The sequence below is a fragment of the Plutella xylostella genome, chromosome 4 (genome assembly GCF_932276165.1).
Source record: "Plutella xylostella chromosome 4, ilPluXylo3.1, whole genome shotgun sequence".
NCBI classification, from domain to species: domain Eukaryota; kingdom Metazoa; phylum Arthropoda; class Insecta; order Lepidoptera; family Plutellidae; genus Plutella; species Plutella xylostella.
The window spans coordinates 6,549,434-6,576,261 of NC_063984.1; the positions used below are offsets into that span (position 1 = coordinate 6,549,434).

At 39.6% G+C, this 26,828-nt stretch overlaps 2 protein-coding genes across 9 annotated transcripts; one reads left to right on the plus strand and one right to left on the minus strand.

Annotated features, from left to right (window-relative positions):
• Nucleotides 1-384: 384 nt before the first annotated feature.
• On the minus strand, nt 385-15,491 carry LOC105386151 (rho guanine nucleotide exchange factor 6). Of its 8 annotated transcripts, none has more exons than XM_048627008.1 (11): nt 15,329-15,488; nt 14,766-14,980; nt 14,466-14,628; nt 14,090-14,308; nt 13,343-13,541; nt 12,092-12,313; nt 10,553-10,762; nt 6,769-7,036; nt 5,553-5,753; nt 3,905-3,928; nt 385-771 (listed from the first exon to the last, which is right to left on the minus strand). In XM_048627008.1, exons 2-11 carry the CDS (start codon nt 14,947-14,949, stop codon nt 530-532), a joined length of 1,932 nt encoding a protein of 643 aa, XP_048482965.1. In that variant the 5' UTR covers nt 14,950-14,980; nt 15,329-15,488; the 3' UTR covers nt 385-529. The 8 variants fall into 8 exon arrangements, with proteins under 8 accessions (XP_048482965.1, XP_048482958.1, XP_048482974.1 ...); XM_048627001.1 differs by having other exon boundaries at nt 3,905-3,931; XM_048626992.1 differs by having other exon boundaries at nt 657-771; nt 3,447-3,931; nt 15,329-15,491.
• Nucleotides 15,492-15,860: 369 nt separating this feature from the next.
• On the plus strand, nt 15,861-22,183 carry LOC105386153 (transmembrane protein 164). Its single transcript, XM_011556656.3, has 6 exons — nt 15,861-16,180; nt 16,487-16,669; nt 16,858-16,974; nt 17,067-17,145; nt 17,372-17,472; nt 20,367-22,183. The coding sequence occupies exons 1-6, from the start codon at nt 16,046-16,048 to the stop codon at nt 20,619-20,621; spliced, it is 870 nt and encodes a 289-aa protein (XP_011554958.1). The 5' UTR covers nt 15,861-16,045; the 3' UTR covers nt 20,622-22,183.
• Nucleotides 22,184-26,828: the final 4,645 nt, after the last annotated feature.

Below are 26,828 nucleotides of genomic sequence, written 5' to 3' on the forward strand. Positions count from 1 at the left end.
AGTTCGTATTAAAATTAATGAAAGAACACTAACTACTTGTACGAGTTAGGTACTTGTTACTTACCTACCTCACCGAGCACTATAAAAGTTGTGAGAGCTCCAACTTTACGCGCTTCCCTACGTGATGCTCGTTTGAGGTCGCCGCAATCAACGGGATTTCATTACTAATCTTGTTTGTGATCCCTTTGAGTTAGAGAAAAAACGCAAATAGGTCAAACCGAACTGAAATGAGTTTCAGACAGATTCGGGACAATACCAGATATTCGTATCCACTCTATATCGCACCAGCGATCGCCGCGAATTATCTCGCCAAAATCTATTTCAGTTTGGCCTGCATATGTCAACTGTACAAATGGGTTTCAGCCGATGGAATAAAAAGAAAACTTTATGATAAATGTACAAAAATACTTTTATTAAGTAGTTCGGTATTAGTAGGTAAATAAAATAAGTAAATAAATTCAGTCGGTTATACTCACACAACACGTTACGATTACCTAATTGGTTAATACTATTAGTTGCATTTGGCAAGTCAGCATTTGGTCTCCTTGGCGTCCTTCAACAGCGTGGCGTGGATGGCGGCCACGGCGGCGGCGCGTTCCTGCTTCTCTTCATTCAGTTGCTGCTGCAGCTTCTTCACGTCCAGTTTGAGTGTCTTGAGTTCGTTCTGTAGCTTGTAGACGAGGGTCCAGGGGCCGGCGGGCGCGGGGTGCGCGGGGAGCGAGGGCGAGCGCACCAGCGCCTCCGCCGACACCGGGCTGTCGTCGTCGCATTCTGTAACGTTACACCCACTTCAATACTGAGCTCCACCTCATAGCAACTCTTCAGGGCAGTTTGTAGTACCCACCTTAGTCGAGAAGTATCTATGGGGCTGGCGGACACTCCGTGTTATTCTATACGTGAGCGGTGTTTTATATGGTGTAAGTGTTTAGGTGGTGCTATGTGATGTTCATGTTACTTTCTTGTGATTAGAGTAGTGCATTGTCTTGTGTTTAAAAGCAGGTTCGTCGGTCTGTGTTGAAGGTCTACGAAGAATTGATACAAAAATTTTAAATGATTTACAATGCTTTATTCAGTGTAACTACAATAAAATTCGATAAAAAATATAATTTTGCTTTACCGTTTAACACACATTATATATTCTGAGAAAACATATTTATATACAAAGGTTCACTAGATATATTTAACTGCATTATTCGTCATCGATTTAGTATTTGTGGGTCACGTAGAAATAGCAGCAAACTTGAACTCAGTGGGACATTCGCTCTCAGCGCATGATATAAAATATGTCGCCGGGAAATACAAAGCGTGTCTGAAATTCAGTGCCTTTGATCAATAAATTAAACTTTCCCGGGTTGGTATATTATTTCATTTCATTGGCTTCAAGATAAGAACAATAGAAAGCGTAGTATATTTTTTGGTGAAATATAATTCCATTTCAACGGTTTGCTGTCATTTCCAGATGAAAATTACAAACAGATTATTTGATTCATTCAGGTCGAGATTAATGAAGGTAAAATGAGGAATAATTATACATTTTATGTACGAAATTTAATTAAAGCTATAAAGGATGAGACAAACATAATATAAAACAACATTAACGATCAGTTTATGATGCGATAAAATAATTTTACGTTGTTAAGTTGTTAAATATGTATAACGGAGAAATATTATTTCAATTTACAGATTTTGCAGTAGCGAGCTCGCATCGAGCGAGATCCGATATTCATAAGTGTTTCAGATCTAGGTTATTATTAAATACATAATATGAAAATAATATAAAGGTCGTATTTAGACAAATACATACATAGATATCACCTAAACATAAATTAACAGTGTATAATATGTATAGTGAAGAAATGCAGGCTGTATAGGTATAATAGTTTATTCATACTTAAGTTTACATAAAGAAGAGAATGAGAAGTATAAATAAATAATAGGAAGACTTAATATACACAACAAATTACAAATACGAGAAGCTATGTCTTAGCTAAACCGCATCCGGCGCTCAGAGGGAGTTAAAGTTCAGCGAAAGAGCATAACTTATAACTTGTGGCTGCGAACAAAACCATCCACTCCAACTGCGATATATCTACACTGTTTGTGTCGCGGACAGAAAATAATGACTGTGAAAGTTATCGCTGCTTTAATACAATACGATTGAGCGGTTAAATGATAGGATAATAATCGAACGATAATGTAACAATGAAAGTTAAATCAAGCCAAATGATACCGCGACCGGCATTCAGTTTATAAAGAGATGTGGCGGGAAAGCATCATTTTTGTTGGCACGGGTTTAACGTAGTGTCCACGTGTGTACACTCTGCAGCACCGAGCGGCTCAATATTTAATGAGCGCGCGCCGCGGCCGTGATTACTCGCTGCACTATCTGTTAACTCCCTCCAAAACTAACATAAATAAACTCTATAATGCATTATGTACGTAGGCGCACGCCAAAATTTACTACCGCCTACAGTCCCATCGGAGGTACACGTTTACCAGTAACGTATTGAATTACAAAGGAGAAAATACTGCACCTCTCGTCAAATAGGTATAATATGTAACTTTATAAATATATCGTTATACATTTGCAACATTAATAATAGAGCCGCAATCTAGAAGCGTTTCTACATAATATCAAATCATTATTATACATATTAATATTTCAAGCACCATTAGTATATTCTTAAATATTCTATGTACTAACTACAATAAATATGCTTATAGTAGATATATTAGACTGAAGAATCGTAAACAATGTACAAAGGAATACTTCCAAGAGCGAATATTGAAAGAAGCAAGTTAAATAGCTTATTTGAACAGTAGCATCTTCATCGTGGAGTCATTAATACTGAAGCCCGACTCTCAGTCGCCGCGATACTTCGGCCCCGATAATGATGCAATCCCTAGCCTATATTCATATCACATCATTATAGACCATCCCTCTACCTCAATTCATGCTTCCTTATACCAAATACTTGTCTATTTATACTTTCAAAGAACACCAACAAACCCATGCAAGTGACGTGATCTATTTTATACATAGATATATTTGGTATGGATTGGTTAACATAAGTTTACAATCAAGTAAGTTAATAATACTCGTTCGGTTTACATGCACAGTTAATATGAAGTGTAAATATAAAACTTGCCGCACTACGGCGCATCCATGACATGACAATGAAAAGGTTAATCGGTGTGCACGGTCACCCGCAGTGAATGTGATTATGAAGATATTTTCATCTTCATTAATAAAAAACTCCAAGAATAACTCCAACTAGATCAACAACTATCGTCGAAAAAGTATGCACTAAAGACTTGAAAATAAGCCGGTGTCGGAGAATGGTTGAAATATGTACTAGTGAGATGTCGTTATAGCAAAACAAACGCTATGGGGTGTTAGCGAGTTAGACGAGACGCGTGTGGGGGTCGGGCGCGGCGGGGTGCACCTGGCGCGGGCGCGGCGTGACGTCACGCGGGGGCGAGCGTCAGTCGAAGTGGTGCTTGTTGAGCTGCTTGATGAAGCTGGCGCAGCACCAGGTGGAGGAGCGCGCGGAGCGGGGCGGCGCGGCGGGGGGCGCGGGGGGCGCGCGCGGCGGCGCCAGGCTGGGCTGCGAGCCCCAGCGCACCGCGCCGCCGGCGCCGCCGCCGCCGGTCCCGCACTCCCACAGCGTGGGGTTGGAGCGGTTGAGCTGCAGGCGGCGCTGGGCCAGCAGCCGCCCCTGCCCCGCGCCCCCCGCGCCACCCCCCGCGCCGCCCCACGCCACGTCGGCCGCGGACGAGCTCTTGTTGCGCTTGACGCGCGCGAGCCGCGCCGCCGCCGCCGCGTCGTCCGCGCGCCGCCCGTCGGGTTTAGCACAGTTAAAGTATCTGTTAGTGGCAACGGGTGCGAGGCTGTGTACTTTACCGGGCGCTAAGTGGGCGTAGTCCACTGCTGGTGCGACATAAGAGGCGGCCGCATGTAACAAAATAGAAACATTCAAACGGACCGCTGGGTTGGGTGGAGAAGAGATGCGAATGCAGATCATTAAGGACAACGCTGATGCTTGTAGCTAGTATCCTTGTGGTTAATTAATAACATTAGTCATATAATTGTTAACAATACGTTACCTACAAGTTAAAAGCATAACAGTATATAGCCACAACATCGAAGAGCATTTTGGGTAGATGCCGTAACGACTTTAGTTACCTATAGAATATAGAAGTAACACTGAGCTACACAAACTGGCTCCATAAGAAGCATAAGTCATTAATCAAGCAAGATTAATCACTCGCCTACCTCCAGCTTCCTAACAAAGAAACAACAATAAAATGTGTCTCAGACTAAATTTATCAGATCTGTCGTATGTAAAACTAATTAGCAAAAGCTAACATAATACTCTTGTTTTAATAAATATCACTTTGTACTACAAAACGCGTCCGATATCCGCAGTAATAAACGTTAGTGTCTAGGAGCAGCCTCGTAAACTAGGGCCGTCTAATGAGTAATGACTATGTCAAAGCATGCGGTATTACCATGCACTTAAGTATACGTAGTTATACTAGTATGTACCAAGTAACAGTGTGCGACATACACAATTCCCGCTGAAGCAAATATTGCATAACAGTGTTCAAAGTACACATAACTAGTGATTGATTGATTACATACAATACAAGTGCTTTACATGTGACGACACCATCAAAATATGACAAATGGCAACGGAGAATTAAATTTTTTAATAAGCGGCACATTTATATAAAACCCAGAAGTTGTAAAATAATAAGATAATTTACGCTTCTAAGTTTGAAAAAAAAAACAGATAGGCATAGTTAGAGACCATAACGCAATAGCTGAAATTCACAGAAATTATAGTGTCCATTTGACTAATATCTATATAGTAGCTGCCATGATTATCATAAATCATATTGTATATTTTAAGGATGTCGTCACCAACCACCACCTTGAAAGTTTATAATTAACAAGCGTTCTATAATGACTAGTGTTATTTGGTTTCGAGTATATAGATAGGATAGGTAGTAGATGCTTTTCTTTGGACTATTCTAAAAACCAACTGATTATTCGATTTCTTGACTTTGCGTGTCTTCTCCTTGTCGACTCGAAAATCTCCAGTGGAATATTGGGTACTGCATAATAAATATTCTATGTTAGTCCAGCCAAACCGTTAAGTATGAACACTTGGTGTTGTTAATTCATCTATAATAAAACAGGGTAACACTTTGTACAGCGCCGTAAACGAGGGCATGAAGGATTTAGCTCCAACGTGACGCAAATTTACTGCCGCCCATTAATATGCCGTGGTCGGGCATTAAAAATCGCATAAACACATTAAACTAATTATCCTATCCATTTCGGGCTCGGATACGTCAATTGGCATAATTAAGATTGGGACACGGCATTATTTTTGATTTGGATTAATCTGTCTTAAGTAGTTAGGGGATAGATGATTGAATGGTATACAAAATGAGTATTATAGATCTGGTCGGCTACACATAAGTAAAGGGACATGATATAATACATAACATATATTTGTATAGTGTGTAGAGTCTCTACTCACCCGAGCTGACAGCGTTGCGGCAGCGTGCCGAGGTGCAGTAGGCCTCGATGACCTTGAGGATGAGGGCATCTTCCTCGTACGAGTTGGACTTCCTCTGGTGCGGCGCGTAGGGGTGCGTGGGCCCGATGTTCTCGTCGGAGCCGGCGCCGAAGGACTGCGGGCGCAGCGGCGGCGCCGGCCGCAGGCACGTCACGCTCCAGCCTGGGTGAGGCACGGGCTAGTTATATCCTGGGGGTCAGTCTTTATGACGAAAAACTAAGTTTCGGAGGCCTGCTGCAGGCACGAGGCACGACTCTTTCGTTGTATTAAACGTACCGACTAAAGCTAAAGATCGCATCCAGTGGCGTGCTTTGGGAGAGGCCTACGTCCAGCAGTGGACTGCTATAGGCTATAGGCTGATGATGATGATGATGAAACCGATGGCACGACAACTCTCGTTCGTTCGTTTTTCGACAGTATAGAGTAACCCTCCTGGACGGATAGACCAACGACCAAGTAACTGACGAATGGTTATAACATGATCAAACTTAATCGAATAACTGCTATGCGCGCCACTATCATTTAGTTGCAGTCAACGCGACTAAGTGGAAGAAGCGCTGGGTTTTACCTACAATAAATATCGGGCAACAGCATAATATCGAAGTTTGGCCCACCGTATCAGAGGACTATCACCGAAATTGAGTACTATGAATAAACTTAGCTAAGATAGTGAAATGCACTAGAAAAGCATATACCATCGAATGTCTGCTAAAATTCTGCCCGGTCAAGTATGGAAAAGACTACCCTGTAAGGTTTGTGGTATCTTATAAAATATAATTTTATTTTTAATGATAATATTCAAAGTAATATTGTACTGCCAGTACATGATATTTGAATCATACTAAAACCACAGCGTAACAGAATAAGTGCCTAGTAAGAAATATCAAAAGATTCACGTGCTGCCATCGTAAATTGAGAAGACACTTTACGTGGGACGATAAAACTTGTGCGCGAAGCATAACACATCAAATATGTTTTAACTCTCGAAGTGCACTTTCTTTTGTACTTCTAGTAAAACACTCTTGTCTTGTGGTAACATTTCAGTGCCCTTTGATCTTTAGCTGTTGCTATTTTACACCTCCACTTCTTCTTCACACAAGTCATATCCAATATGAATGGCCGTAGAAATGCCTCAATTTTCTAAGAATCTGAAATTCTAAAATTATAGATAGCTTACCTTTACTGCTGTAGCCCGACCCGCCGATGTCGATAAAATCGACTGATGAAAACTTCTTCCCGATAGGCGTTTTATTTGTTTTGGCAGAGGACTGGTCCAGAGAGTCGCAGGAGTTGAGCAGCCAGCGCGCGGACGCATTCGTTTGTTTGTTTTTCTGCGTTTGTTGTGTGTGCTGCGTGTAGCTTTGATGATTGTTGAAGGAATGTGATCGTTTGTGATTCGAAAGGCCCGATGACAAGTCGGAGTTATTGCTGTCGCTCATGGCCATCTGTTGAAAGAGAAACTCGCTGTAATCGATCGAAGCACAGTAATATTAACTAACATACGCTAACGCTAGGTAGTCTAGTTTCACTTTGCCAACAAAAGCACACACCAATAAATCTTAAGTACACACGTATCAGAGTTAACTGCTCAACGGAGCGACGTCACAGCTTGTCTGTGTCAATTAATATCCAATCCAGTTCACATGTGCAATAAATTTTTGTACGGGCGGCTAAGTAATAGTATAATAAAAATGTTTTTAAACCGATTCAAAGGTAAACAATGGCGGAAACACTGCCCGTCCCCAACTCGACTGTTGTTTATTCTTTTGTCATAAATAATCCAATAGAGTATTGTTTCTGTATTGATGAAGTATATTTTTATTATCTGAAAATCCGTATTGTCGGCGCTACGTTTGTGCATTTGGTTGGGAAGAAATCGGGAAACATTTCAAGCCTTTCCATGCACTAAACTTTCTTAGTTGTTAGTCAATGAAGTATCTACTGGAGATGAAAAGACATGTTGTTAGTATAATGAATAAACACAGGCAAGGATGATCAAGTAAAGCACTGAAATTCTGGGGTAACTCTTCTAATGATAGTATTAATCGTGTGGTTATCAAATCAAGGCAATATTATATTCAAACCGGTGATACACACACAGTATCTCTTTACAAAACAATGATCCTTGCCTGAGTCGGTGACCACGGTAATAGGTAACTTGGCTTTCATCCACCAGTGCGCATACAAATCAGATCGATACACGACGAAGCCGCCGCCGGGCTCGGACAGGCACGGCTGGAGCTTGGCGAGGTCGGCGCTGCGCGAGCGCACGCGGCGGGCGTCGGCGGGGGCGCGGCGCGGGGCGCGGGCGGGCCGCGGCTCCTGCTCGCGGTATATCCGCATGTGGTAGTGCAGGCTGGGCTTGGACCGCTCCGTGATGTTCAGCGTGCTCCACTGCATCGGGACGGGCTTGCGGACGTTCTTGGGGTTCTCGATGTGCGTGCTCGGGTGGCGGTAGATGCGCGGCGGCGGGTCCGGCTTCGGCGTGACGAGCGGCTTGAGCGGCACGTACTGGTCGACGCGGCGGTGGATGGAGGTGCGCTGTAGGCGCGGGGGGGGGTCGGAGGCCGCGCTGGCCACGCTGGGCGAGCGCGCCGTGGAGCCGAAGGGCGACGTGCAGCGGCACTGCTCCTCGTAGCGCGCCGCCTCCAGCTCCGACAGCGTCAGCTTGCGGCGGTCGGCCTGCGACAGGTCGCCGAGCGAGCCCTTGTGTTGTCCGTCAGGCAGCTCCGGCGACGCCAGCGTGCAGCTGCCCACCACGCCCGAGTCCGACGAGCGCGGCGAGTGCGAGGCCCAGCGCTCGCAGCACGCGCACCCCGCGCCCCCCGCGCCGCCCCCGCGCCGCTCCGACTGCGAGCTCAGCCGCGCGGGCTCCTCGCCGCGACACCCGTCCACTTCTACCATCGACTTCGACACTGATCGCCTTATTCTCTTGTCCGAGTTCAGTGAGTGCTTCCTAAATGGTATGTTTGTGTTAAGGTTCACGTTGATCACTTTCAGATCCTCTTCGGTGTTCCTGAACATGGGAGGCGGATCAATGATGATTGAATCTGTATTAGCGACATCGCACACAGAAGGCGAGCCTGGCGGAGACGGCGGGTCTAGTATCTCAACCACATTGCTAGGTACGGTCTGGATGTCTGTGTTTGTGTCATCGTGGGGACAGCTTTCCTCCGTAGACTTCCACGGTTTCGGGGGCACATCGCTCTTCGCGCTGTAGTGGGGAAAGCTCCGCCTCGTCGGTAAGAAATCTCCATCTTCGTCGCCGAGACTTTCGATCGGGACTGAATGGTCGATGTCTGCTAGGTTTTCACATGCCATGTACACTTTGTTACCCCCGACATCGAATCCGGAATCGTCTGTGCTTTCGTTTTGATTGAAATAAGGGCTCAGTTTACTGAGGTCAAGTTTAGAAGGGGGTGGGCTGACGACGCAAGAGAGGAGGGAGGGGGACGGTGTTTCCTCGAATATCTGCCGGGTGCAGTCGCCGCGGACGGCCATGTAGGGCTCGAAGCCGGGCGGCACGTCCAGGTCGAGGCGGTGGTCGTGGTAGCGCACGTAGCTGTAGCTGCTGGCGGCGGAGGCGGCGCGGTCCAGCGCGTCCTGCCGCGGCACGCCCCGCCCCGCGCCCCGCACCGCGCCCGAGCTGCAGCTCCCCGTGGTGTCGGTCTCGCGCTCGCTGTCAGACTCCGAGTCACGCTCGCTGTCCGTATCCGTCTCGGTCCCGATGGTCCCGTCTTCTCCTATCTTGAGCCGGATCCGGTTCTTGTGGCGCCGCATCACCGGCAGGCCCGTCAGTTCGAAGGCCTTGGCCCACGGCCGCTCGTGTAGCAGTTTGCGCAGCATTTGCCTCGTTATGACCTTTTTCTTGACTAGTCTCGCGAAGTATTTAGTGAGGGAGTAGTACGGCGATGCGGACGGGTAGTTGGACGGCGGTAGCGTCACGTGGTACAGGCTGCGGCGGCCAGAGCTGATGCTGGACAGGGCGCCCTCAGAGGGGGACCGCGCCAGCTATGCAAAACCATAAAATACATTCATTATGGATCCCTTTACTTAGATACTACAAACACAACACCTACCAGATTTACAAAAATATAGTAGGTAGTAAACATTATACGTTTCTGTAAGGGCCTCCGCTGCGATGAGCGGACATCTGCCGTCGCAGAGTGGTTGGACTTCTGCTGTTTTGGTCGACGAGAGAACATTTGTGTTAAGTGAAGAAACCGCAGCGGGTATCCGCTCCGGATATCCGCTCAACGCAACGAGTACTAGTAATATCAGTTTAACATATACATACAATAGAAAAAATAGTTTACTGTGGGATGAGGCTGAAAAATTCACTTATATTTTCGAAAAAAAAAACACAATAACACCTTGGACACGTTTATCCTGTCGCTGAAACACCATACTTTAAGAAATATATTTTTTTTTATTTTACAACAATAATTTACAAATATGTATCTGTATAGGCATTTTAGGTTTACAGTCAACTGTTACCGGGTCAGATCAAGGTAAGATACTAATATAATATGTTGGTTTCACAATCCGGGGCAGGACACCAGCATTCTAGAACCTATTAATTTTGGCACCATAAATATTTTCTATCTGTATTCCATGTTTTAATAAAATTGTTTCTGTGTATCTAAATTATAGGATGATAGGCCCTTCAAATTGATAACGCACTGGAAACTTGTCAAATAATGCATACATTAAGTCAACATGAAGTCGATATGACTATTCGTTACAATTTAATTTTAAAAAGTATCCACGACGCATTAGCAATTTGTAGATCCTGCGGCATGGCATCATCATCGACGTAGATAACGGCACTCTATCATAATTCGAGTAAAACATAGCTACGTGATTGGTCGGCAGTCCATTCCATACATATCCATACATATCTTCGTCAATATAGATACCATGGCGCGGGAGCTGGGTTCCGTCTAAGTTGTACTCCTTACCTGAGGCAGCGACATGGGCTGCCCGGGCTCATGCGCCGGACTTCCCTGAGAGTGTTTCTGCAGCAGCCCCACCCAGTTGTCGGCCTCGGCGCGCGTCTGGCACACCGCCACGATGGTGTCGATCATCGGCCCGCTGATCTCGAACGCGTTCTTTCTGGTCTCCGTGTCTTCGAGCTTGCAGACCGATATGCCGGTTAGCGGGAGCGAGCCCTGCGTGTGGGGAGATTAGTTTAGTGTGACTTATTAAGTAATGTAATAATGAGACACGTCTTGTATAAACTTTACATTAATTGGTATACCTTGATGGTCTCCTAATGGATATCGATGAACAATAATATACTTACATACATACAAATAAAGATAAAATCATGAGGAATTTGTCAAGTGCCCAATTATTCCTATCAAACTCATACCGACGAATCACCGACACAACTATAGACCCTTCGTCATGAAGCTACAATGTACCTAACTTATATTAGGAGCTACGGGTAGCGCCCACGGCCACGTTTCCTATTATCTAACTACCTACACTAATATATAGTATAACTCATGTTGCAAACAATCGCCACGCACCTCGTACACGAACGCCGACACGCGCTTGCTGACGGACAGCAGCAGCAGGGTACTAGGGAACAGCACGAGGTATCTGTCAGTATGGGCCGCCCCTACAGCCACGCTACCTTGTACCTAAACAACTATAACTAGGTATTACTCATGTAATAAACAATCGCCACGCATCTCGTACACGAACGCCGACACGCGCTTGCTGACGGACAGCAGCAGCAGGGTACTAGGGAACAGCACGAGGTATCTGTCAGTATGGGCCGCCCCTACAGCCACGCTACCTTGTACCTAAACAACTATAACTAGGTATTACTCATGTTATAAACAATCGCCACGCATCTCGTACACGAACGCCGACACGCGCTTGCTGACGGACAGCAGCAGCAGGGTACTCGGGAACAGCACGAGGTATCTGTCAGTATGGGCCGCCCCCACACCCACGCTAACATGTATCTACACTACTATAACTAATGCAACAAACAATCGCCACGCACCTCGTACACGAACGCCGACACGCGCTTGCTGACGGACAGCAGCAGCAGGGTACTCGGGAACAGCACGAGGTATCTGTCAGTATGGGCCGCTCCCACACCCACGCTAACATGTATCTACACTACTATAACTAATGCAACAAACAATCGCCACGCACCTCGTACACGAACGCCGACACGCGCTTGCTAACGGACAGCAGCAGCAGGGTACTAGGGAACAGCACGAGGTATCTGTCAGTATGCGCGGCGCCTACAGCCACGCTGCCCATGTGTCTAACTATCTACACTACTAGTATAACTCATGCTACAAACAATGACCACGCACCTCGTACACGAACGCCGACACCCTCTTACTAACAGACAGCAGCAGCAGCGTGCTCGGGAACAGCACGAGGTATCTGTCAGTATGGACCGCCCCTACAGCCACGCTACCTTGTACCTATCTACTCTACTATAACTCATGATACAAACAATCGCCACGCACCTCGTACACGAACGCCGACACGCGCTTGCTCACAGACAGCAGCAGCAGGGTACTAGGGAACAGCACGAGGTATCTGTCAGTATGTGCCGCCCCCACAGCCACACTGCCCATGTGCAGCACGTCGCCCAGCGCGGCCATCTCGCCGCCGTGCCAGCCGCGCACCTCGCCCGTCACCACTTGCAGCTCTAGCTCCTTCTGGCGCCGCAGCGCTGCGCACGCGCTCTAGGGGAGGAGGTTGTGGGTTTATTGCTGTTACTGGTATTCTAGATTATGTGCATGGGGCATAGGAGACAGTTTTTTGAGGAATTGTATAGATTGGGTCAGTATATTTGCAGTTCTAGCTCCTTCTGTTTTGGGGCTCTTCACGCACTCTAGGGGTGGAGGTTGTGGGTTTATCTACATTCTAGGCTAGACTAGGTGACAGTGTTTTATAGGGAAATACGGCATAAAAGGTGGCTATACGTCCTGATAACAAAAGTTATTGAAAGTGAAATTCCTGACCAGAAAAGTTTGTATTTAGGAGTGATCGGCTATTATTTTCGCTAAATAGCAATTAGCTCATTACATTGGTATTAAAACACACTGGCATTCATAATTATTAGCAATTACAATAGCACACATCATTTAATTTAACATACACAAGTGACTGTGGAGCTTACACAACAAACATTGTATGTTTATAAAGTTGTGTTTTTGCAGGTTGCAATAGGTACGTAAATAGCAACATTGTGTATAAAAAGTTAATGGGAAACTGTTCCCGAAATAGAAATAGATTCAAACCAAGGTCGCAGACATGACGAAATATGAGTGAGTGGCTGGACGTTTGGTCTGGAATCGATCACAATTAAATTCTCCCATTAATATGAGCTAAAATTTTAATCGTTTTATTGCCACTTAGTATAATTTTAATTATGCATAATATTTTAGCTGCGGTCACGAATTGAGCGGCGCGGCTAAAAAGCTACATTAGTCTAAATACCAACACACATTTTGGAAATAATTTAAATGCACAACTTTGTGAAGGACTCAGGTAGTCAGCATCATTTGTAGCTAAACACTTTTTTTACCTCACACACCCTCAGTCAATAGTCATTTGAATTTTGAATATGCTGTTTGCTAGTTTAAAGTGTGTATCCAGAATTTCGTTTTATGGATTCTTTTGATATCCACGAATCATATTTGTTATAATATATAGCAAAACATTGGTGAGAGCGGATTTCTTCCACATGATCGCAGCATGGCTTTACTTACCGCGATATCCTTGTACACCACGGAAGCGCGATGCGTATCTCCTCTATCAGGGTGAGCTTCGTGCACATGCCTTGCCAGCTCCTGCAGCATGGCCGGGTACTTGCCGAGGCGGCGGAACGGCCGCGACAGCCCCGCCGTGAGCACCAGCACCCCCGGGCACACTGCCCCTGCACTCTCCATCCACGAGTTAAGGTCCTCTCTGAGGGAATAGGGGCATAGTCAGTGTACTGTAGGATTGTTCTTATCGTTTACATGTGGATTGACCGGACCCCCTGAGGAGTTAGGTACTGTATGTTGCTATATGGAATGGAAATTACTGTCATAGTTGTCACTCTTTAGATTGTCTGTTAGATTGTCTATGTAGAAAAATATTCTACACACGCACTCAAAACACGCACTCACGCCTTGTACTAATGTACTCCCTTGCGGGGTAGGCAGAGGTGCATTGCTGCACCCACTTTTCTCCAGAGTGTTATGTTAGTCCCAATGTAATAGGGGGCGGGCCTATTGCCATTTTACGGGCACATCCAAGACCCGAGAACAAATATCTGTGTTAAAACAAATATCTGCCCCAGCCGGGAATCGAACCCGGGACCATCGGCTCAGTAGTCAGGGTCACTAACCACTACACCATTTGGTCGTTAAGCCACAGTGATAAGTCATTATGGTATTGTGCCACTCAATTCCACATAATTAAATGCTAATAGTATTTGGATTTGATACTAGAACTATTGAATTGGTTCTCACTTGTATTTGTCAAGGACACAAACAGCTTTTGGGTGCCCAGCGCAGTATGTCTGATGCACTGCCTTGATCTGAGGAGCCCATTGCAGGAAGAGACCTCCGACACGCTGGTCCGGTCCAGTCTTTGTTGCACACTCTTCAAGGAGACTAAGAAACTGCTCGTGTATTTGTAGCACCTCTGATATGTTTCCTGTCAACTGCTTAAATTCATCTCTTGTAAGCCTGAAATATATAACTCTTTTATTTAGCAAATTATATTATTAAGTTTATATGACAAAACTATCACAGCACAACTATTATAACACAGCATAATTATTTATATGTTTATCTTCAATTAACATGAATACAGAAGTATACATATAAAGAGGAAAATACATACATATCACTCTTCTCCAAGGGTTGTAGGAAGTTGGCAACAAGTCCTTGCATTTCAGCCACATGGGCCTTTTCAGAATCAATGATATCTTTAAGGACAACATTTCTAAAAGCTTGTATCTCTGACACTGCTCTTATTGGTGATGTTGTGAGGGAGCCTGATGTATCTGTAAAAATTAAATAATGAATCCATATTTGCTATCAGATGAACTATTGTAGTAGAAGTATCATGTCAAATATCTATTTATCATGAAACAACTAGCTACATATACTGATATGTATACACATTTTTGATTTTGTTTACCTTTAAATTCTGTAACATAATTGCTTGGGAACCACCCGGTGGTCTCACCCAGGGTTCCCTCCCACCAGCCTCCTTCTTCTTTCTGTGTGACTGTGATAATGTCCCCTTTCTTGAAACATAGTTCATCATTATTCTTTCCCTTGAAGGAGTAAATAGCTTTCACAAGGACACTTTCAGTTGTCATTGTTGTTATAATAGCACCATATTAGATTATACTGAAAAATAAAATATTACAGAGCTTAATATACTGCTTATAGGCGTAACAACAATAAAATATCGACATGGCCTTAGGGAAATTGTATCAAAGTTCTACATCAAAGCATAGATAGGTACAATATTTAAATCAAGGTTAAAATGGGAATGTATTCATAATTTTGTAGTCAATAGGCACCGATTCTTTACAAACAGTTTTTAATTAGGGTCATGCAGAAAAGCTCAAGAAGTTTCTATTGCAATATCTGTGACTGCGTTAAAATTATCCAACAAACACAGGAAATGAACGGTGTACCAACTTCTTGACGATCGCGAAGGTGGTATTTTACAAATACAATAAAGTACAATACCTTATAAATGCACAACAACTGGTTATAAAAATAGCCTTGCTTCCATTTCCACAGTTATTTAATCATTACACGCTTATTTCTACGAAATACCAGAAAAAAACCAAATTATTCACTAATCTGACAAATCCAAATCCAAAAATAAATAATTTCAAAGAGCATCAAATTCTTCGACATATTTTGTCTTGCTGTGACATTTGTTTTATTTAATCTGTGATGCGCAAAGCATTGATTAGTTATAATTATTCTGATGCTGATACCCCACTTGGCTATTTATTTGCCAAAGCTTTGATGTGTTGTCATTATTTTCGCCAAACTTCTTGCCGTATTTGCCTATGAAACGCCTATATATAATACGCAAATACGAATAGCCACGCCATGTGGGGTAGAGCAGCATTTTTATTCGTAGGGTAGATAGCAGCGTAAGTTCCTAACCGATTCGTGTTGTCTGTGGTGATGTTGGATGATATGTCAGTGTCACAGTGTCACACACTTCTGACACTAATGTCAATGTCAAATGTGACAGACTGAACTGAGGGGCTGAAAATTTGTGAAACTTCAGAATTTCAGAAAGAAAGAACCAGTCAGTCAATACGACCGTATTAAATCTCTGATGTCGCAGGAACTAAAAATGTTTTTAATTATTTACCATTAAATCCGAAAAATCGATTGTTGCTGTCAAGTTCATGCAGTAATGAGATATTGATTTTTATTGTGAAAATGTTCGAGTGGGCTTATAGTGGTGCTAACAGAGCTGTGCCTAGAAATGTTGGACCTGAGTGTGCCTATTATTTATCAATACCGAGACAAATCATCGAATCCATTATAGTAGTTTCAATTTGCATTTATATTATCGTAAGTAACTACAAGGAAATCGTTTTCTAGTTAAAACAAGTCTGTTTAAATTTATAAAACGCTAATTTAATTTATGGTGCCCTTAATTTAATTACTGATATCTTCTCTTGAATACCTGTATGATACCTATGAAAAGTTACTAATAAGTTTGTTCAGGACATGGAAGAAACTATGTCCAGCAGTAGATGAATGATGCCAGTGATGAGGTTGAACATTTAGCCGATATTTCTTATTTATACTTATATGTCAGTTATAAACTTATCATAATAGCTTAAAAATATATTCTTACCATACTTTTTTTTCTAGATAAAATTTTACCCAAAATTGACATTACCAGATGATTGTAACTTGGCAAGGAGTGACCGCGGGGGCAAGAGGCTGCTTCTCATTCTTCTGACATTATTATGGGGAATGGAAATTGGCTTTAAGTTTGCCTCCAGAACTGTTATATATCTTCTGAACCCCTGCCATGTGACCACATTAATCCAAGTAAGTTACTTAGTTAAAATATACTTATAGCAGAAATTAATAAGCAATCCCTTTTGATTTTGTACAAAACTTGTATTACAACAATTAATAAAAACATATAAATTAAATTAACACATTATCCACTATCATCCAAATTTGATGCATTTAAGTATAATTTAGGTACATGCTAATTTTTATTTTTTTCTTAGATTTACCTGTTGTCTGCACCTCCAAGCAAAACAGTAACTGCTCTGTTCCGCATACACTTGAACTTGCTCAATGGACCTCTTCTGGCATTTATGTTTCCTGAAACAGCTTCACGGAAGGTAAGCAGAAACTTACTATACCATCAAACATATCAACAGTTCTGTATGGTATGAACATGAATAATTTTCATTCATTTAAAATTTGTTCACAGATTTTTGCAGAAGCTGCTTTATACTGGATACAGCATGGGATGATGTGTATAATACCATACTATCTTCTAAGAATTGGAGGTAAATGGGATATTTTTACATAATAATACTTTTATTCATGTTTCATACACATGAATAACATTTGATGCAAATTTGTGTATATGACCCACATTATCATATCATACTTCGTCATTGTCTCTAATTTATTTATTTAGGGCTGGATATTCAATGTGAATGAACCTAAAGCTATTGTTTGAACTACATAATTGATCAAAACTCACTGAAATAATCATCCATTCTATTCCAGGTGTTTACAATGTGGAACCATTGAAAGACTTCAACTGGGCCATTTTCAGCTACTGTCTCAACCTACTGTACCATTTCATTATATTGCAAGTCATTGCTATTGTAAGTATTTTATTAAAATTAGTTTTAATCATTAATATCATTATGTATGCACCTAGTTATTGTAGAACAACTTATAAATAAAATAAATATTTCTGTTAATGACAATACTAAATTGATAAATATACCTAAATCAAAGCGCACCCTAAAACCATGGATGTCTCCCGGTATCCTAAGATGTATAAAAAATAGAAATAGAATGCAAAAAAACTTAAAAAAAGATAAAAATAATGAAATTTTAGATATAACATATAAAAGATACCGCAACTTTTGTAACAACCTTATTAAGAAAATTAAACGTAAATATGATAGGGATAAACTAGCGGCATCAAGTAAGTGTTCCAAAGCTCTCTGGAAAAACATAAAAAATATAACACATCTAACAAAGGATAAAAACAATAATGAACATCTTCTAAAAATTAAACAAACCCCCATTGAATCTATAAACTACGTTAACGATTTTTTCTCTAGTATAGGTAAGAGCTTGGCAGAAGACATGAACATAGGTGCTCCGTGCTATGATAACCCTTCTGTATCTCCTAACTCTCTTTCTTAATTTGTCCTTCTTGATACCTCTGTTACTGAGGTCTATAATATACTCATGAACTTGAAAAATGACTGTGCCCCAGGCTGGGACAATGTTTCTACACAGTTTCTAAAGTTTTCTAAGGATGAGGTAATAAATCCCGGTTATTTGTCATTTAATTAATGTTTGTCTTACAAAGGGAATTTTTCCAACTAACTTAAAACAATCTATAATAACACCTGTTTTCAAGGGAGGGGATAAAGCGGACGTAAATGATTACAGACCCATTTCAGTTTTACCTACAATATCAAAAATATTAGAAAAAATAATTAATAAAAGACTAATTAACTACTTGGATAAATTTAATATAATTTCAAAATCGCAATACGGATTCAGACAGGGGAAATCAACAGAGGATGCAGTTGCAGCGTTGAGTTCTTTGATAGTAAACAAACTTGACAACGGACTGAAGTGCCTCACGGTCTTTCTAGACTTAAAGAAAGCGTTCGACACCGTGTCTATACCCATCCTTTTAAAAAAACTGGAACAGATTGGCATTAGAGGAGTACCATTGAACCTATTAACAAGCTATCTTACAGATAGAAAACAATCCGTTAAGATAGGACAATATGTAAGCAATACTACTGATGTTGAATATGGCGTGCCGCAGGGTAGTGTGCTAGGCCCTACTTTGTTCCTAATCTATATAAACGAAATCTGTAACTTAATATTAAATAATGGACAGGTCTTTTCGTATGCTGACGATACAGCTTTAGTGTTTTATGCACATTCCTGGGATGAAGTCAAGAGAGTGAGTGAGATCGGACTGGCTCTTGTCTCTGAAATACTTAGATCTAACCTCCTTACACTAAATATTAAAAAAACGAATTACTTGTGCTTCTCAATATACAATAACTCGCAACCGGATAATAATTTTAACTTGAAAATACACAGATGCGGAAAAATCTGTTGTAACACTTGTGATTGCCTTTATATCAACAAGGTACACTCAGTAAAATATCTTGGTGTCGTTATAGACCAACGTTTATCCTGGTATTCTCAAATAGAGGCGGTAACTGTAATATTACGGAAGATGATCTGGATTTTTAAGAAGTTAAGGCATGTTGCCACTCAAAAATTACTAACAGATGTTTACATCTCTCTGGCACAATCAGTTACAATGTATTGTATCTCAATATGGGGAGGTACATTTAAGACAAAATTTATTGAATTGGAGCGAGCCCAACGATCATTAATCAAGGTCATGTTTTTCAAACCCTACAGGTACTCAACTGAATTGTTATATTCCAACTCACATCTACTTACAGTCAGGAAGCTCTATGTTATCAACATCATTTTAAGATTTCCCAAAACGCTTCACTTTAATCCTGAGTATCTAAATAAAAGAAGAAAAGATCTTATTATACCTGCAGTATTCAAAAATACTGTTTTTGCTAGTCGCCAATATGAGACGCAATCTGCTCATATTTATAAACAGTTACAAAAAATATTAAATATATATCCTGTGTCCTTACGGGAATGTAAAAAAAATATGATGTCACACTTAGATAAACTTAATTACGATGAAACAGAAGATTTGCTGCAATACAAATGCTAAAAAAAAAAAACAATAATAAAAATAATATATAGGTACTTCCAGGTTTGATGGCTTAATATCTACCGATCCCAAGAATTTATTCGTAGGGTCAAACAGGGCAATGTACTAACTACACACCCTGTTTGATGGTTTGATATTTACCGATCCCAAGATTATTATTTCTTCTTTTTTCGTAGGGTCAAACCTGACAAACTACTACGTATACACCCTGTTTGATGTTTGATGACATGCCTATCCTATATTTGATGATCCTAAGACTAATACTTACTACATACCTACCTATAAACGTAGGTTCAAAAAAAACCGCGTTATACCTATACTTATACTAATCTTGCCCATATTATAGGTGATATACCTACTTTATATTATGTATTACCTACCTACTTATATGCACTTGTCTAAAATGCAACAATCTAATATAAGCACACACACACACACTCACACACACACACACACACACACACACACACACACTCATGTGTCAGATTCACATAACTTGTTATATTGTTATCTTTAACTATCCTTAACTTAAAATCTTACACAGTTAAGCTTATGTTGCTTTCAATATTTTTAACCGTATGTTATTAAAAGAGCGGGGCCGTCTGTCACAGGTATTGTTTACTTACTAGGCGGTCCCAACCTTGTATGTAATCTAGGCTAAGCTTTAAACGAAATAAAAGTTATTTATTATTTATTTTTTATTATTTAAAAAGTCAAACACATAATAATGTATTTAAATATTTTATGTTTCAGCCTGCTCAAGTGAATTTAAACCACATGCTGTGTCCGGCGATCCTGGACCCGTTCGAGGGTCCGTGGTACCGCGTGGCCGCCGTGCTGCACCAGGCGCTGCTCTGTCCGCTGCTGTGCAAGCTCTACTGCATCATCGCAGACTACTGCCTCACCAGGTTTCCCCCGACCAAAGTCAAACTACAAATGAAAGACAATTTGACAGACAAGATTGTAGCTCTCAAAGAAAAACTATTTGCGAACGAACACAAAGATTAACTACACGTTTGATTTTGCAAACGATGTTAATCGCTGTAGGAAAAATATTATATTAATAATGTTATGGTAATGATTTTAATGTGTATGTATATTTCGGCAAAGAATATTTAATGTCAATTCAATATCTCTCCTTGCGGAAATAAATGTATAAAAGTACCTACGTACCGATCTCTAATCACAGTCCGATTGTAAATTTCCCTTTCACGCGATAGCTTCTCTCACATTAAATATTATAATAATCCGCAATCACTCCAGTAAAGTGGAAACATTCTTCTCTAATCTATAAAACTAAAAAACACAGAAAATAAGGCTTACTTTACAATCAAATTAAAGTATAATAGCTTGATAAAATTATAAGTACACATAGGTATTATGATAATGAACAATATTAATTATTAGCGTCCATTTGTTCAAGTGATTATAAAATACGTTTAAGAAAATTATGAATCGTAAGAACTGCCTATAAAATATGTATCTCAAACATCCTAAAAGTAGAAAACCATAGAGTCACAGAGTGTAGAGTATGAATGATTGCTAAGCCTAGCTTGTGTGTAATGCACCAGCATAGAGGCCGACACATATAGTCTTCAGTTTAAATTAAACTGCTAATATTTTGCGTGAGTAGTCTTTCTAAGTATGAGGATAGGATGCTACCTGATAATTTACATCGATATAGGTAAAGGTATTTATGTATAGTACGGTATTTAAGGATATCCTACCGGGTTGATAGTTCAGATGAATTCTCATCTAGGTAAAAATAATATTGTATCTGCTATTCATTTGATAAAGAACGTCAATTCTTAAAATTATCCACATATTTTATGTATTGGCCGCATCTGAGATCTCACCAAAGATAGAAATACAGATGTACAACAACTAAGGAGATATCATATCCTATCGTAACTGTGACAATGGCATTTAAATGTACCTACAGAGGGCTAGGTGTAGGTTTTTCTTAACCGACCGAGCAGTGAAAATCGACTTGAATTTGTATGGCGCGGAACTAGTGCAGCGCGTATACCGCTAGGCGGCGACCCTCCCACGCAATACAAATTCAAAATACTCGAACTTCCCATGTAGTTATTTGATTTATGAAAATGTAAGTAACTAGTAGACTACCTTATTTAAAATAAGTATATTATTTACTCAGACTTTTGTGACGAACGGTTGATTTGGAAAATAGGAAATGACCGAAAAAGCTACAGGTCTTGGCCTAACCAACTTCTGGCTCTGCCATATTCAAATCTCAGAGTTATCCGCTGCCGCCGCCGTGGCGTGGGTTGCGGTATCACGTACCTACTCATGACAATAGTGGGACCACAGTAGTCCGTGGTAGCAGATAACTGCTGGTTGAATTTGCCTTAAGGCTTAAGCGTAGATGAACCTATGAAGCTGTTCATTCTTACAGCATTTAATAGTTATTTGGTCCATGTGATGTGATTATGGATGATAAATAAATAATTTTATAACAAGGTATAATATTTATTACTATAAGCTATTCTTTTGTTAATGGCTTAGCTGATCTGTTAATAATTATAGGCCTTTCTCATTAAACAAATTAAAGACCTTTTAATATAAATACACACTAGGTTATTGGAAAAATAATTATATTCAGCCCTTTATACATAAATCTAGTTTAGCTAGTAACAAGGTTTTCACCGAGTCCAGACTCATGTCTGTGATAGCATCTGGAACAATTACAATGATAGTTCAATTATTTAGTGAAGGCCCAGTTTGCGTCGGCGAAGACTGTTAGGTAATAGTTAAGTTCCCGAGAGCCTCAGTAGGAGGGTTACTCTAGCTTTACAAAATATATACGAACGAGAACTGTCATGTAATCGACATAGAATCGTGGGTAGCGCAGCAGCGTTCAGAAACATAGATTTTTCATAAGCTAGAGTTAACCCCAGTAATCCAGTATGGACGTGTAACGTATCAGGTACTTTAATTTAAAAGGCAGCGGCGCCACCTGTAAGAAAAGCATGATTTTCTATCTACAATAAGCTTAGACAGTAACTGGCAAGTGGCAACCTCTTATAGATCCGTATGATCTAATCACTGATCTGGTCATAGATACTGAACAACTGTACTGGTACCTACCCAAGAAACATAATTACATTACACCCATACATATTTAACTTTAGGTAACTACATCTGTAGGTACCTACATGTGATTTTGTGTACGTACCTATGCTTATGCGCATTTTACGTTGCGGAAGTATCTAATTTGTACGTTAAAATAAGCGATCTAAGATCACCTCACCGAAGTATTATTATTTAGTAATTAATAATTTAAACAGTTATTTTAATACTTGTGATAGATAATAATATTAATACCTACGACATTTAGATAAAAGTGTTATACTTGTTGAATAATTATGAGGATTTTTCAATTCACGAAAGATGACCACACATGGCTACACAATATTATTAAGTATATATCAATAGCTGCACATGAGCAGACAAGTACGCGCTAATGTAACAAAACTGTATCTATTGTTGGCAAAAAAAAACAATTGTGAAAAGCTTAATAAAATAGAAAACAATTTAGAAAATTTGTCAACTTACGTGAATTGAACTTTAACTAACTAGCTTGGTTTGAACTATAGATAGGTAGTGTGTCTTGTATTGTGTGAATATTTCCGAATATGTTAAAATCCCTATTGCATTCTGATTCATGAATTCATGATATTGCTGGTGCAGCGCGCATAGGTACCTACCGCCACTAGCGCCGTATAGCATTACCTCGACCTATGTAAAGTCACATTTCCCATGACATGACGTACGTACATACATACCGAGTGAAGGAATATGGTTATTAGCTAATATTTTATTGTCAGTGAAGAAGTAAGAAGCTGTTAGCATAACCGTATTTAATCTTGTTTTTCCGATAAAGTATTTGGTATGACATTCACCTGCCATCATGCCAACGAGAATTTCACTTATGTTGTGTGTAGGTAAGGTATACCTACCTACACCTTATACATAGCAAAAACATATGTATGAATAGCAGTGACTTTTTAAAACTTGATATGATTAGGTAAAATAATAAGTCTACCTAATTCGGACAGTCAGAATTTTAGGAATATTTTGTCTAAGTCACATTTTATTTGTATAAATATAAATAAATCTACATAATAATTACACATACTTCAGGTACCTACCTTAGCCTATGCTTTGGGTTATAAGATGTTTCTACAGGGTGTTGCAAAAAGGGTATACTAAGCCGAAACCTACATGTGCAGCATGGTATATCTAAGCCTGAAACTGAAATCAGAATTTGAAAATTCGCGAAAAAAAAATTTCATTTTCCATAGAAACTTTGTTGGTCACGTGACTTTTTACTATGGGAAAATAAATATTTTTTTCGTGAATTTCCAAATTCTGATTTCAGATTCGGGCTTAGATATACCATGCTGCACATGTAGGTTTCGGCTTAGTATACCAATTTTGCAACACCCTGTATATACAAAAAAAAACTGAAACTAATGGTTGCCTGAAAGAGACCGTCTTGTGTGCCAGAATTAAGTTTTAATTTGTTTAACTTTATTATTGTGTTACTTACATAAAGTAGGTGCACTATCTAATCTAACTAATATCATAAGTTACTAGCTAACTACAAGAAGACAGTCATGCAGCATTCAACCGTGTTTAGTTGTATACATTATTGTATTGTATCTAGGTACTACGAAGTACCTATCACAGATAATATAACATTTCCTAGCTTTTAAATTGTAATTAGGCCTACCTATCTATACTTATCCCGCTAGCACCTTCGTCTTATAGACTCATATTTTATAATATTCACAAGATAATTACATGTTATATGCCTTACTCTCTTGACACGTTACTCTAGTGAAACCAAAGCTTTAGACAATAGGAGTTGCTATCTATAAGATTTATACTTTTAAGTATGTACTAGGTAAGTAGGTATTGGTAACGATTCCAAAGGCACCAATTTTTGCATATGGAAAAAAAGATTAACGCAGCCTATCACAAAGATGAATCAAGAAGTATAAAAATCATCGTGACTTTGATAATTTTTAAGTTGGTGCCTTCAGAATCGCTACTTTTGTTATTTGTTTGTAAAACTAGTTAAGATTCGTTTATCTACCGTTCTTGGCTACCTACACAAAAATGCAATAATATTCGCGAGAGTACCTAAAATGTTATTTTTCGACAGCTTGAACTTCAAAAATGAGTTAACAACACACATAATTTTGTTGAATATAAAATCACTATAAATAATAACAATGTGTTTTTTTTTTACTTAAAAAAGGAGACCAGGTTCTATAATAATGTTAGGTAAGTAAATTGTTATTTGTGTAAATTGTTTTTAAGTCAATAAAGTAGTATTCTATTCTATTCTATTCTAAGTAGGTTCTAGTCTTGGAAATTCAGGAAATGTTCATAATTACATAAGTGGACTGGAGTCGACTGTACACGATAAGTACAAAAGTAAAAATACATAGGTAGGTATGTTAAACATTTTTATTCAGGAGGTAGGTACTTAAATTAAACAAAGAATGTTCACTTCGCAATTAATCAATACACAATAAAAATAACTGAATTAACATTGCCCTAATTATCTTACTTCACGTATTCGTTTCGTCACACTACTCAGAAGCAAAACAAATCTTTTCAGTAGTGAATGAAATACTACATGAATTGAAGGATGAATCCGGCAACCAGATTCGACCTTGTTCTCCTAGTTATGTTTTATTTGCAAGGAATGTTTAATGCATAGGCTAGCTAGCTGTTTAAAATCTATGAATACATGTTGGTGAAATTATCGCTATAAACATGACTTCGCACTTACAAACACACACATACATAGGTAGATATAACATTTTATTTACAATATTTACATCTACTATACAAACTTTTTTGTACATAAAAATCTCAGGAAGCTTAATATACAAAACAAATGCTATGCTACTTTTTGTAACTGTGTGCTGTGTATAAATGATATAGAATATCGGTTGAATGATACAATAAGGCACAAACAAGTCATGAAAGGGCAAAAATTATGGGCAAATTTTTCAGAAAACCATAAAGAATTTAAGATGTCTTACACAATGCAAATTTTAGATTTATGACAAGATGTGTACAAACAAGTCGTTTTCTTGAGCATTGCCTAGTATAATGTACTTACCTGTCCAGAATATACATTTTTGTAAAGTACGTCGAAACAGCGAACGCTTCTAATTAAATACAAAAATTTAATATTCACTGTAAGTTTCTAGTTAAATACAAAAATGTAAAATGTTACACATATTACTAGTTTGTTAGAGGGCTTGGCTGAAACCTTGCGCTTATAGCTTCAAGGCACATTAAAAACTATTGGCTATGTTTGAGTAATATAACTAGTGTTCCATTTAATTCTGATTAAGTAAATTAAATAAGGGGAATTATAAAACGAGCGAACAAAAAAAAACTTTGCGACTGATGATGACATATTGTTTTAATAACTTGAGCAGTATGAATTTGAGTAAGCGAAAAATTAACTAAACTGACGACGAATATTGATTTATAATAAAATCCAGAACGAGCTTACAAAAAGTGGATTGTGATATATCCATTTCAGATATTAAAATTTTATCCGAACGACTTAATTACTAAGTGAGCGACTGGAATTACTAAGTGAGCGACTGGAAATACAGAGAGGGCAACTTCAATATTAAGATAGATTCGATTTTTCTAAGTGAGGTTATACTTATCGAACTACTAAAAAGTTCACTTTGAGCAAAGTTTTGTATGCTGCTTTATTAATGATTATTGGTTACTGATATTCTATTTGAGGGATTATGTTTTTTATTTTGATACTTTTTTTTAATGAAAACTACAGATTTTTAAATGCGCGCGGATTCGAATGGGGGCGGGCGACAAATCGTTGCAGTCAGGTGAGTTGTAGTAGGGCTCCTCATACCTATCAATGTTTCTTACTATTAATAAGAAGTTTTTTTTAGTTGACTGAAGCGTCTTATTTTATTTTTTGTTCATTTGATTGAAATAAATGCATGCATATTACTTTAATTTTACGGAGTACATTGTTTTATTTAATTACCCTTATATTTCAATAATAAAATTTCTCAACTAATAGAATAGTGTTTCTTCAAATAGTTATTTCATATTATTTTTATTTTTTAAATGTGAGCTCATTATACGCAGAGTATCATCTGCTCATTAGTGTATTTTTCAAAGTGG